General features: G+C 37.8%; 2 protein-coding genes across 2 annotated transcripts; one reads left to right on the top strand and one right to left on the bottom strand.

The window, feature by feature from the left end:
• Positions 1-872: 872 nt before the first annotated feature.
• LOC149022037 (TPD1 protein homolog 1-like) lies at positions 873-1,291 on the top strand. Its single transcript, XM_089147525.1, has 2 exons — positions 873-930; positions 1,032-1,291. Exons 1-2 carry the CDS (start codon positions 873-875, stop codon positions 1,289-1,291), a joined length of 318 nt encoding a protein of 105 aa, XP_089003651.1.
• Positions 1,292-5,056: 3,765 nt separating this feature from the next.
• On the bottom strand, positions 5,057-6,733 carry LOC149022038 (polygalacturonase-like). Its single transcript, XM_089147230.1, has 4 exons — positions 6,259-6,733; positions 5,866-6,155; positions 5,536-5,761; positions 5,057-5,444 (listed from the first exon to the last, which is right to left on the bottom strand). Exons 1-4 carry the CDS (start codon positions 6,703-6,705, stop codon positions 5,226-5,228), a joined length of 1,182 nt encoding a protein of 393 aa, XP_089003356.1. The 5' UTR covers positions 6,706-6,733; the 3' UTR covers positions 5,057-5,225.
• Between the last annotated feature and the right edge of the window lie 7,983 nt (positions 6,734-14,716).

A 14,716-nucleotide genomic window follows, 5' to 3' on the forward strand; every position in this document is an offset into this window, starting at 1 on the left:
GCGTTCTCTAAATTTAGGTCCTGAAATGTGATCATATAGACTCAAATTGGATATAGAGTAAAATTGGATATAGATCTGAAATTAAAGCAAAGGATTATCAAAAGGAAGTCAAGGGCCTATTACACACGGTCATAGCAAAATGTGCAACTGCCAACATCAAAACAATACATTGAATGTAGCGAAGTTGATAAACCAATGCAGCAAAAAATCCATCTTAAAATGACTAATAACAGCCAAGTTGATAAACCAATGAATCGTAGATCATTCATAAAGTCTTTAAAAATTTAATATCAATCAACACATAATCAAGTAAACTTACTAAACTTATAGGCCTTAGCTATATCATTTTTTTTAACAAGAAATCTGCAAATTAGCCCTGCAATAGTACAATCATATATATGCTATTATGCTTGCATATATTCACTTGAGTACTTGACTAATGTAACTGTTCAATTACCATCTTGTTTCAACAAAGCCCTGATCTTTATTAGATGTCAACTTGGATGTAGAAAGCTTGAATAATGTTCTGTAAATTTCCAGGTTTTTTCATTATTATGAGAGGTAAAGAAATTTTAAAACCATATACTAAGAGACAGGTCAAAACAGTGCAATGTGAAAAAAAACACTATGCTGTTTAATACTGGCAAGATTTATTAAGTGAATAAGTAAGGATTTTAAGGAAATAATATGTAGCCATTCTCTCTCTCTCTCCCCCCCCCCCCCCTTCAACCCATTTTTCATGTTCATTTATGAAACAAATCTAAGTAAATAATCTGGTTCTCCAACTATTATAAAATTAGAAGAAGCTAGCATCCCACCTTCACTGCATTTTCAAGCAAAAAGAAAACAAATCAAGAACATAATTTTCAACAATGGCAGCTGCTTTCAGAATTTTGTATGTAGTTCTGGTATTCAGTTTGATTGCAAACGGTGAGAAATTTTTAGGGTGCTCTTGCAGTTATATATATATATATATATATTTCCTGCCTAACAATGAAAACTAATCTATTTTCTTCCTTCCTCCTGTATAGAAATCAGTGGGCACCCTTGCCTTCGGCTATCTCAAACTATGACAGGAGTACTGGTGGGGAAGAAGCTTGAGTATGTGGTGACTGTAACTAACAACTGCAACCGTGAAGAAAGAAATATTAGAGTCTCCTGCAATGGGTTCCAGACAGCTGAGAAGATTGACCCTTCATTGTTCAAACAAAATAATGATGGAAGCTGCCTTCTCATCAATGGACAACCCCTCGGTGTAAACCAATCAATATACTTCAAATATGCATATTAACACAAAATAATCAAAAGTTCAAATATTTCAGGGAAATCAAATCACCAAATCCTTCGCAACTGAACAACAAAATTAAAAAGTTGGAGAAGCACAAAACTCATCAAACAGCAATAAAGTTGTAAATTATTCAAAATAATTTTGTTGGGATCAAAACTCATCAAAAACAGGAAAAGATTAATACTACTGCTACGACTAATCAAGAACACACCCACTCCAGCAGAGAACCAACACAAAAACCTTAACAAACCTTCTTGTTGCCACAACTGAAGCCAAAGAGAGAAGAGAAAGAATGTCACAAAAATCTAAACCTTAACAAACCTTCTGCTATCCCTATGAAATTCCATTCAAATCTTTTCTGGCCATACATTTTTGTTGACAAACTTCTTGTTCCTAAGCTATTTGTCGTGTTAGGAACACCGTCGGATCTTTCTATGTGAGAGAGGTGCACTTCTAGCAAACTCCAATGTTGACTTTGTAATAGAAATTAATAATCTCTAATCCTATCATGTGTCAATCACAATAAATGGATTGATTTCAGGTATGTGACAAGTAAAAGTCTCACATACACATTTGAATGGAGACTTAGAAATTCAAATGAAGACAATTTTTTTCTTGATAAAAAATGAAGATAAATTTCAACAAGGGTAAGAATGACTTTGGAATCCACTCCAGCCAACCATCCCACAATATTAGAAGTTTAGAACAGCATGTTGAAAAACTGAGGAGAGTAAGAAAATCAAGAAGACAGAAAATAAAGAAAGAATAAAAAATAAAGAAAAGACTTTACAGACAATAGATGGTGTTGTCGGTATAATTGCTTGTGAGCACCTCAGACATATAATCCTTTTCTTACACTTTTCTTCCAATTGGTGTTTTTATTTTCTTTTTCAAATTTTTTATAACTAAAATACAATCAATCAATGATCTATGATGAGCTCTATGCAAGTCAAATGGTAGGGAGGGTGGTGTGCAGAGTGTAATGGGGGAGGGTGGTGTGCGGTGTGAAGTATTTAGAAAAAAGACAACTATTATTATTAAGAATTCATGAAAAAACAATACATGAAGGACCCTCAAGTGCCTCAAACCAGAGTAAAACCCTTGCAAGTGCTTCTATTTCCTAGGAGCAGTTTTTATACAAGTACAGCTTAAAATTATTGCAAACAGTGATAAATTTATTTAGTAATCATCATTACAAGGAAAGCACTCACATGGAAGGCAGAAGTAGCCTAGTTAACCCTGGGATGGATTAAGGACCCCAAGTTGGCAACAACTGTAATCTGGTGGCCAAACTGAATTGTTTTCCACCATTGTCGCATAATTTCCCTCAAATTTCCATCCGCCAAACATTCTTTTCTTTTGGGGGGGGGGAGGGAGGGACTTCCAATAATTTCTGAAATTCAAATATGCAATATATAACCAGAAAATTTGAGCAACAGCACCAGTTAAGGGCTTGTCAAATAAGTTAGGCACCTCATAGTTTATCCCACATAAAAGCCCATTGCCAAGAGGTCTTGGGTTCAACCTTCCTGGTCGACACCTTCCCTCCCCAGGCAATAGAATAGAAAGGGAAAAAAAAAGGGAAAGAGAAGAGTTTTTTTTTTTTTTTTTTTGGGGGGGGGGGGTTTGGGTGGGGAGACGACCTTCTGTGTATGGAGATTTGGTGACTTTCTTAGATGTGCCAAAGTACCCCTATCAATTGTGATGATATAGACAGATCATATCTGATGATCTGATTTGACCTTTGGGTAGTGGCTCACTAATGAGATAGGATGGAATTTGACAACACATAGCCGTGGATCTGTTTTTGTGACTCTTCGTAATTCGGATATGTTTCTCTGGATGGCTCAGACCTCACCTTTAATCTGATGGTAGATACAACAAAATCTGAATCCAAATCTGGCTAAGAATTTAAGATTGACATTAACAGATCTAAACAACAGATTTCCAGAATTTAGACAAGAAAATAGAATAATCAAGTATTTGAAATACATAACAAAAATGGCAGAGAGGAGAAAAAAGATCATGAGTAACATAGAGCTGGATATTCTACCAACACCAAAAAAAACCAAAAAAAAAGAACATAGAGTTGGATCACGAAGGACCTAGCCCCAGGCAGGATCATCTTGAAACTAATGCTGGTTTAGTCTTAGACAAAGCTAGGAACAATTGAAGAACTTAGAGCAGATCACACAATAAATCAAATTGAAACGGAATCAAGAAGAAAATAAAAAAATAGAAAAGAATGATAAGACTATTAAGTAACTTACAATACAACTCTATGGGGTCTCTCACACTTCCACCATATTTTTGTCTCTCATCAACTGCATCTTACCACTCTCTTATAAAAACACAACCACCTTTGAATCATGAACCATGAGAGATTTTTCTTGCCTTGTCAAAGCCACCGGAAACCCTTAACAAAAGCACTCAATCCATAATTTATTTAGCCCCAGCACCGTACCCATTCTAATATAAACTTCAAAATTTACAAAATCCCACGAGAACAAGCAAACACCCCTTTCACCCTTGCCGATGAATCCCAAAACACTCCTCTGCTCCGGTGAAGTTAGCTAAAGAAGAAGAGATTCTTGAAAAATTACTTATTACAACCTTGAACACTAGCCCCAAGCCAAAACCAAAATCGATATCGAATTCAAAATGCAAGAATACCAAGCCAACAGTAAAACGAAGATAGAGAATAAGAAACCCAACACAAAACTAATCCAATCAGGGAAAATAAAGACTATGCAGAGACTTACCGCCTATTTCGATGCCAAAGTCGAAAACACGAACAAAATTTTGGGAACGCTGGAGTTGCGAGAGCGAGAGAAGCTCTAGCTTCTTCTTCCAGATCTGCCGAAAACACCAAGATTTGGGAACGCTGGAGTTGCGAGAGCGAGAAGCTAGGGTTCTTCTTCCAGATCTGCTGAAAACACCACGATTCAATAAATCTGTGATAGGGATCCTTCGTCGCAAGGTTGGTGGTGTTCGTCGCCTTCTTCAGATCAAGAAATGGCTCGCCTTCTCAGCAATAGAAGTGCTTCGAGTTCTCGGCAATTGTAAGCGGTGGAAGTGCTTCGAGTTCTCGGCAACGGGAGTGAGGAGTGCGAGTGAGGAGTGCGAAGTTGAAAGTTGGGAGTGATTCGAACTTCTTAGCAGCAGGAGAACGGATCTTCGACTTCAGCAGCGGGATGAAAGTGTCGAGTGTCGAGTGTCGAGTAGGTTTCGATGAAAGTGAGTTTCGCCGAGTCAAGTTCATTTTTTCCCTTTTATATCGAGCCCAGAATTCGCTGACTCGATTTGGAAACCACCTCAATAGGTGGTTTCCAACTCATTCACATTTTTAGGCAAAAACGTGGATTGTTGGAGATTCATGACTCACGAAGAAACCGATTCAATTTTTAACCAAACGCTTTTTTTTGTTGGAGTCATCCCCCCCCCCCCCCACAACCCCCCAAACCCCACCCCCACCACCCACCACCCCCACCAACCCCCCCCCCCCCCCCCCAACCCCCCACAACCCCCACCCTTCCCTTCTTTTCTTTTCTTTTTTATTAAATTTTTTTTTTTTTTTTTTTTTTTCCCACCCCCCCCCCCCCCCCACGAGCGCACGGGGAGTGTTAATTTAGATTTTAGCCCCCACAACCCCAGAGAATTTTTCCCCTTCTTTTATGCCCCCCGGCCCATAATTGATTCCACGTACAAATCATACCAAAGACAAAATTTTAAACTTGCATTAAGCAATAAAAATATTCACTTATTGAACTCTTCATGAAACAAACCTACAGCGATTTTCTTTTAAGGGTGGCTCTGTAACCAAACCACATTAAAAGGAAAACTTGTATTAAGCAGCCATTTCGCTATTCCAAACATATGAATATTTAGCTATTCCAAACATATGTAAGTGATTTATTCTTTTTTCCTTGTTCTCATATTACAAGCAGCTTGAAGGATTTACTACGCGGTAAGATGATCCATCAGCATTTGAACAAGATGATTGAGCAGTTTGATTTTGGTAAGTAAGCTCGACATCTTCTAATCTTATATCACTGCATGGATACTTTGAGCTGCAATCGAATTTCACGGCGACTTTGGACGCCGATGTTCCATGGATATTATTATATGTCACTTGACTAATTTTAACACCTGAAACCTGTTGGAAGATATAAATTAGAAGATATATATATATTTGGTACCAAGGAAGAGAAAAATGATCTAAATTTCCAAAATGCATGCCCTCATACCTTTCCACAATTTTTCTTTCTTGGGCAGTAATTTTGGTCAATAACGATTGGATATCTGGTATTCTTCATAGTGGCATATTGGAAAAGGACTCCTTTGACAAAACCGTTACTTTGTTTTGCCCATGTTTTGATTCTCAATCCGTTCTGGGTACCATTAAAAGTAACGGTTTTAACGGTAACATTTTGCACTCCTTGCTCTTCAGTGTCCTTGCCAAGGCTCCCAATGCTGTATTAGCAAACAGGTGCGACGTAACAATAGTTTTATGTTTGGATGCCGAAAAACGAAAAAAAAAACAAGAAACTTCAAATGTTGTAGTAGTAAGCAGGTACCTGATCCCATGTCCCGGTCCACAGGTAATGTTTTCGACCCATAGGTTTGATGTACCGGGGCCAATAGAGATGCAATCATCGCCGGTCTTGATGCTAGCTCCTATGATCGTTACATTGCTCGATAATTGTACGTGAATACCGTCTGTGTTCGGGCTGTTGCCATCGGCCGATACCGTCACGGCTCGAACGCTCACATTCCGGCTCCGGTTAACGTAAAGGTGAAACAACTGGCTATTCAAGGACTTCAATCCAGTAATTACAACATTTTGTGAGTTGGAGATGCCTAAACTCTGCACAAGAAGAAAAGCTAAACTAAGGTTCGATTCACATATAATGGGCTTATATGGGCCTGGGCCTCGATTAAAAAAAGGCCCATTAAAAACATGCACGTACCGAAGCTCCAGAGGGGCATGTGTTGCCGGCATTCTTGCAGGACCAGAGAGAAGAGCCTTGGCCATCTAGGGTTCCACCGTGAATGGTAACTCCGGTGACGGAGCGAAACATGATCCAAGTTCCGCTGTTTCCAATCAGATTGTAATTCGACGGAGCAACGAGGATGCCTTCGATGCGAATGGTGATGTGGGTGTTGTTGCAAGGACCGGAAAATTTGAGATTTTTAAGCAAGAACTTCCCTTTGGGAACGTAGATAATGGCAGAACTGTGAGAACTGCAAGCAGTGGACCAGGCCGTAGTGAAAGCTTTCGTTGAGTCGGTTTTGCCGTCATTCTTTGCACCTAAATGAACAACATTGTATGTTGGAGTGGCTGTTGCAATGAAGAAACATAAGCAGAAGAAGAAGAAGATGATGAAGAGAAGGTTCATTGCAACAGGGATCACCATTATGAAGGGAACTTGAAGAGGAGAAGAAGAAGAGTGAGCAGTTGATGGAAGAAGTTAGAGCGGTTACTGGTATTTATAAAGGATTTGGATCTTGAATCGGACTATGTGATTGACTTTTGATTAAATTACAACAGATTAGTCATTACGAAAGCTAATCACATTAGTTTAATGTACTGGATTAACTTGTTAATTCTGGAATTTGATTTAGAATGTGTTGTTGTGTAATCTGACACATGGTTTGATCGATGAGCTTCCACTCAATGATTGATGGAAGCTATTGAAGAAGAAGAAGAAGACTTGCTAGACCTAGAGGAAAACAATAAGAGTTCATTAAATTAGACACATAAGGACACTAAGTTATCACTCAGTACTTGTTGAAATCAAGATATCTATAATGTATCGTTGTTTCTTACATAGACTTTTGTTGATCCCAACACTAGTGCAAAAGCTAAGCAATCAAGCAACGATTTCTTACCATTAACTCAGTTGCGTGCATGTAAACCCAAATCAACTAAGAGATCAAAAAGCCTCATTCTCTCATGCATGATCTTAAGAGAAGACCCTTAAGCCACAATTCATGTTATAAAAGAAAATAAATATATGTAAGTGCACATGCCCTTGATTTAGGGTTATAAGCAAGTTTTTTTTTTTTCTTCTTTAAAGGGGGAGAATTAGGGTTAGGATGTTCGAAGCACCCTTTTTCACTTATGGAGACTCTTGTCTTAGACTTCTCTTCTTTTGTACGTCTTGAAGTACAAAGTACAATATAGTTTTGTACGAATATGACTTTCTCAAACACATTGGGTTTGAATTTCTTTAAACTTGATTAGCACTTCTCTTTCAATAGATAGCTATAATTGAATTCAACGAACCTACTTATCTCCACATGCCACATGTGAGATACTTTGAAGTCTTCCTTCCCCCAATGAAATGCTGCAAGGTATATATTTAATTGACGTGGAATTTGGCTGATTAGAATTCCTATTTGCTTGTATATCTAGTAATTCTTAGAGTTTTTATGTGTGGGTTCGCTTAGTGGATCACAAACTAATGTTGGGTTCCATTAGTGCAATATATTATGTGTGGTTCATAACCAGACTAACACTAGTAGTTTCCATTAAGTATATTCAAATGTCAAATGTTGAGGGACCAAAACGCCCCTCAGGTTATTTAATACGTTGTGTTAATAGATATTTTTAAAAAGAGATAATTGATCATTAAGTGTTAATTACAATTAAAATATATATATATATATATACAAATAGAAATAAAAAAGATATATTAACAAAATATATTAAATAATCTAAGGGGTACTGTGGTCCAATTCACATTTGAAATTTAAATATACTTAATAGCCACTAACAATGTTAGTGCGCTTGGGATCCACAAGTAAAAACCTCTAATTTTTAAGTATTAACAAGAAAATTACTGAAACATATTCCTTGGATGATCTGACAATTGAAGGAATATACCTCGTTCTCATAATAGTTAATATTACATTATACTGGTAAATATCATTTACCTCCCCTCTTACTTAGCAAATATATCAAACATCTCTCCTATGTTAACTTTCTTGGTTAAATTTAACTTTTACCATTAAATATTTTTCTAAAACACCAAACTACCCTTGGCTGAAAACATTTTTTTAGTTCAAACCCTAAATTACCGTAATCACCCTAGTAGGTTAAATACTAAATTATCCTCAATTAAAATAATTGTTAAAAATCAAAATATCATAATTAAAACCCAAATTATCTTAAAATTTTAAAAACCCCAACATAGCCTTTTTTTTATTTTTTATTTTATCAAACAACTAAAAAAGCACGTTCTACGTGATATCAAAATGCAATTTAAATTGAGACATCTTGACCCAAAAAATGAATATTAAAAAATAAAATAAGAGAGAGAGAGAGAGAGAGAGAGAGAGAGAGAGAGAGAGAGAGAGAGAGAGAGAGAGAGAGAGAGAGATCAATTTAAATTGCATTTTGATATTAAGTAGTAAGCGTTTTTTTTTTTAGTTGTTTGACAAAACTTAAAAAAAGGGTATGTTAAGGTTTTAATAATTAAAGATAATTTGGTTTTAACTATGACATCTTGGTTTTTAAAAATGATTTTAATTGAGGGTAATTTAGTATTTAACTGCTAGGGTGATTACTGTAATTTAGGGTTTAAACTAAAAAAATATTTTCAGCCAAGGGTAGTTTGGGGTTTTAGAAAAATATTTAACGGTAAAAGTTAAATTTAATCGGAAAAGTTAATAGAGGGGAGGTGTTTGATATATTTGCTAGGTAAGAGGGGAGGTAAGAGACATTATCCACCTAAGAGAGTGTTTAAGTGCTATTTGTTCAGCTAAGAGGGGTGGTAAGTGATATTTACCCTATCATATAATGTGTTGGATTTTTTATCCGTAAGAGTAGAAGACTATGCTTTCCTCACACCCGTTCACCTCATATGCAAGAAGAGGGCCAAGTAATAACCGTAGCAAAGCCCAATTCTATTGACTATTGAGCTCTTCCATTACCAGATGATGAAGAGCAATCAGGAGATGTTTCCCCAAATATAATTATTGTCCTGTTTGGATGTTAAAAAATAAGATAAAATTTTCCTAAACTTTTATATTTTGAGGAGAGAAATGTGAAAAGAAACAAGCACTGCCTCACCATGGTTTTTTGAGCAATTGTTTTTCTTCTTTCTAGTTGATCATATAGACATACCCTAAGGTATGATTAGAGAGATTTACCTTTAGGGTGGCTCAGTAGGCTGTCACAGTTAAAGGAAGAACTTGTATTAAGTAGTTATTAGCTAATCCAAACACTAATCAGCCCGAAGGGCTAAGATGTACTCCCTAGTGTTGTGAATCACAACACTTGCATTTGTATCTGATACATATATGAAATGTAAAAATAGGGGAAGGGGGAGAAAGATGAATATTTTGGTATGTGATGAGTAAAAAATAGCGTACAGCCGGGTTGAACCACGGTCGGCTTAGTCGTCTGGTCGAGACCGATTTATGAATTAAACCTAGAGATACCATAAGCATGAAGGAACCCGAAAGTTTTAGAAGGAGACGTGATCTCGTCAAACTCAAGATAGACTATCATGCTCTATAAGGAAACCGTAACTAACTCACAAAACCCCACGATCGGATGGCTAATGATGAGGTTTATGGAATAAATCTAATGATCGACAGAAAGAGGTAAATCTTATATAAATCCATGCATGATGTGAGGAGAAGGTAATTGAATCGTTTCCCTTCATTCTCATCTTTCAATTTAGCTCTACAACTCACTAGAGCTCTATGGTGATTCACCTATTGATTTAACCTTCGAATGTGGCTTCTCGACCGCTGAGTCGGCCCACTTCTGACATTGTTTTGCATGAATTTGAGGGCTAATCAATTTTTGGACGCATCATTTGGCATTGTTTGTGGGAAACGGTTCAAAAATTCATGATAGATACCATATCAACATTTCAGTGAATCCAAATCAAATTCTCCACCTCCTTTAGGTGGAAATCTCATTCCTCCATAAGAGAATCCACCTCGAGAGAACGATCAACACGAATAAGAAGAAGTGATCGAAGGAGGACATTTAAATGATCAAAATGGGAAAATCCAGATGATCCCAGTCATTCAAGAACAAATGAATCAAATCAATAGCAGAGTGAATCAATTCCTCGAGATGCAGGCCTTACTCCGAACCATGGCAAGGAGTTTGGGGGCTCCAAGGAATTTGAATCCTTATGATTATGAAGAGACAAGAAGGCATGCTCAAAGAGCAGAGAGAAGGAATTCCCCAATAAGAGGACGTTTGTCACATCCCACCCAAATACACCCAACCTATACCCTATCTGGAGTTACCCGGGGGTGTGATCCACAGCCCAAAAGATCAAGTTTAGGAACGATCATATCCATTTAGCACAATAACATAATCAAAAGCAAGAACAAATCATTGTATTCTAATAAGTAAACAATAAAAGTCAAGAGAGGATCATAGAAGGATCACTAAAGAATATCAGAGTGCGCAATAACAAGATACCAAATCAAAAGACAACTGTAGAGTATAGCGGAAATATACCCCACAACATATGCGGAAGGTAGATCGAAATCTAAAACAATCTCTAAGCTAATACAATTAAAATAAAAGTCTAGAAGAAACAAGAGAATCTAATCCACATCTTCAGTCGGCTCTTCTTCTTCTTCTTCAATCTTCATCCTCTTCACTTTAGGGTCATGCTCTTGAAGCTTCAGATCAGCATCTAGCGCACGATCCCATCGGCGAATAAGACGATGCCGGCTGCCGTCAATGGGAGTCGTCAGTGCAGCCCAAATCCAAGTGTTGGCTGCCTCGTTGTACCAGGTATGGAAAGGTTCTCCGTGCTGGTGTACGGGTTCTCTTTTGTACCTGCAATGTCATCTAAAAACAAGTCCCCCGAAGGGTAAGCTCAAAAGAACTTAGAAAGTAAACCAAACACAATAAGCATCTTCACATGCATTCACAAACAAACATATATGCAATGATATGAAACAATAAATACAATATGCTTCTAACTCTATATATGTATGCTGGTCTCTATAGGCAGACATGCTTTAAGTCATAGCACCATACTTCTTTGGGTAGGTCTCATCTCACAACGCCGGTTGGCAAAGGGTCCTTCATCCATCTTGGACAATCCATGGCTGGGGGTTAAGTCACCGCTCTCTCACATCACCATTGGTCTAAGTACTGGCGCATGTCAGGGTAAAGCCTAGCCCAATGCAAGTCTTCTACTTAGTCATATCAACTCAGATCCAGATACATCCATTCCTCGCCCCTGGCGATCCTTTCCGGTATCCTTCACACTAGAGTCAGCGTATCCTATGGCTACAACCAACTCGGACTACGGACTCATCAACCCTATAGGTCCTCCACATATAGTAAACGTGAAGCTCTCATGTCTTCTCACGGGTTGGTTACCGGTCTTGAACGCCCATGAGCCCAAGTCTATCCATATGCAACCCTACCCATAAATGGCCCCCACAATGTGATTCATGTTCCCTCACGGGTTGGTTACCGGTCTTGAGCGCCAATGAATCCCCATTACTACCACGGGTCGTTCGGTTTCAATACCCTTCCGAATCGGGTCTGATATAACAGGGAATATCCTAGTCAAACACTGCTAGACAAGTCCTAGGTATGACAACCAATAATCCGGGAAAATGTCAAAGGGCAACATTGGAAATATCCCATACTATTCCCAATGATGTCCAAGGACAGAAATGTCAAAAGGACATTCCCCAATCCCAAATCATACCTAAACAATCACAATCATAATTCAGTCATATCATCCACAACAGATATCTCATCAAATAGAAGAGTATAATAAGACAAGATTAAATGAATAAGAAACATACATGAATAAGTATTCATTCATGATCAAGTACATAAAGTAAATAAGGAAATAAGATCCTACTGTACTTACAGCATTCATATCATAATGGAAACTAAAATAACAATAGCTAAATCATGCATTCCTATCATAATACATAAAGACATGTAAATAGGCATATTGTGAGTTGGAATACTCACCTCGTAATCCGAACTTATAGTCTTCAAATAAGATATCATAGAACAGATCCAAAATCACCTAAACAAGCTTGACAAAACATGTATAGGTCATAAGAAGTGATTCCAAAAGATTGGAGTCGAAACGGATCAAAAACAGAGTTGCTGTCACTGTGGGTTGATTGGTTGGGTTGAGTGCTCCAGTCGACCCAGGCAATCTGCCCAAGAGCAAATCCGAAAATAAAAAGAGAATCTTGATCCGGAACCTATGCTACGAAACTTGGAGGGAATGTCTAACACAGTAGTCTAAGACTAAAAGGCATAATTTAGACATCAAACCACCATTAAAACCATTACTTACTAATTTAGAATCATAGTTTCTATTTTGGAAAACAACATGGTTTTCATTGAAAACAAGCTATGAATGAAAGAAATGAACTAGAGATGATGAGACTTCATTCTAGTATATGAACAAAGTAATGATCAAAGAGATGCATCTAATATGCTAGAAGAAATCGAAATAAGAACATGATCATAGTTTAAGAAGAAATCATGAAAATCATGTAGAGAATGAATATGAAATCATAGCATATAGAATGAGAAGAGATTGTAGAAGATATGATTGTAGAGATGCAATATCTTCCTCATAATCTCAGATCAGAGAAGAGAATGGTCCTAGTAAGAATGAATCAATAGCATAATAGATTGAATACTAACCTTTGATTGAAGAACAAGAGAGAGAAAGCTTGAGAGTTGAATGTAGATCTTCTTCTACACCAATGGAGGCTTGGAGATGAGTTTCCTTCGTTCTCTAGGTGTTTTGGAGGCTAGGGATACTAAAAACACGAAGTTATGAGGTATATATAGCAATAAGGACCTAAACAGAAGATTCTGCTCGAATTCTGTTTCTACGGGTTGATTGGCTGGGTTGAATGGCCCAGTCGACCCAGCCAGTCGACCCAGGCTGACAGCAAAGCCTAAAACAGGGATTTGAGGGCCTTTCTCTTATCGGAATCAAACGAAACTTTCTACACAACTATAACTTACCTAACATAGGAAAATGGCTTTAAATCATATCTAACCATGCTCTAAGGTCATCAACCAATCTTCTCTTCATCAAGGTGCATTCTCTTTTCTAAATAAACCAAGCTCTTCAAGTAGGGAATTCCATTATCAATTTTCTATGGGTTTTCGAATCTACACTAAGGGAGAGGTCTCCGACTTGACTTCCTAGGACCTTCTAAACATATCAACACCACACTCAAGGTCCAACTTCAAGGTCAAACATCAAACAAGTTCTTCTTCATCCAAAACAAATAGGGCATCTAATTTAGGTTTTGGGCTGGATTTCACAACGTTAGCCACGAAGAGAAAGGAATCAGACAGAAGGGCAAAATTTTTGACAACCTCCTGAAATAAATTTAAGGTAGCAAGAGGCCAAAGGCAAACATTCGGGAATACGAAGAACCGGAGAACTCTCATGAAGAGATGAAGTTAAGGTTTGAGATCGGTCACAAGGTAGTCGAACAGGGACTCTAACCGAGCCCATGAGAGGCGTTCAAACACATCCAACCAAATCTCAACGTTCGGACAGAGATAGTGTTTGAACACCTAATGCCAGAGCAGTTTAGATCGATAAAAAACTAAAAGATATAAACCAGAAGCTGGGGCAGCTAACGAAGGGCAAGAAGATAGAGGATATCTATTCAATCATTAGAAAGACCCCGTTTGTTGATGCAATTTTCAGGTACGAATTTCCCCATAATTTCAGGCTCTTGACCTTCTCCCTATTTGATGGATGTGGAGACCCAATAGCCCATATGAGTTACTACCAACAAACGATGCTAGTAGCTGGGAATTCGGAGGAAATCTTGTGCAGGGTATTCGGGTCTTCACTAATGGGAGCAACCTAGAAGTGGTTCTTGAACCTGCCCTCGGGAAAGATAGCTCACTTCGATGAGCTCACCCAAAAATCATTAGGTAGTTCCAAAGTGGAATAAAAACTAAAAAGACCAAAAATATTCTTTTTATTGTCAAACAAGCAAAGAATGAGTCTATTCAGGATTATCTATAGAGATTTAATAAAGCAACAATGGAGATCAAGAATCTTGACAAACAAGTGGCCAAAACAATCCTTTTTACAGGACTTACTAACAGGCGCCTTCTGGAGTTGTTGCCTCATGACATGCTGACCACGAATGTAGAACTCGTTCAAAGGTGTCAAAAGCAAGACGAAGTCACTGAAATTCTTGATGCCCAACAAGGAGAAGCAAAGGCATCCACCAAGGAGTAGAAGGCTTTCAAAAAAGGGAAAGGCTCAAGAGGACAAAAAAAATGATCGAGGAAACAAGGCACGACCCGATTGGAGACAATGTTCGCCCGATCATGCTGAATACACCCCCTTGAATGCCCAACGATCATAGATTTTAATGTAGATCAAGGATCGGGACATATTGAGATGGCCGCAA

Source organism: Hakea prostrata, chromosome 3, assembly GCF_041222555.1.
Source record: "Hakea prostrata isolate BN-2017 chromosome 3, UWA_Hpros_2, whole genome shotgun sequence".
Lineage (NCBI taxonomy): Eukaryota > Viridiplantae > Streptophyta > Magnoliopsida > Proteales > Proteaceae > Hakea > Hakea prostrata.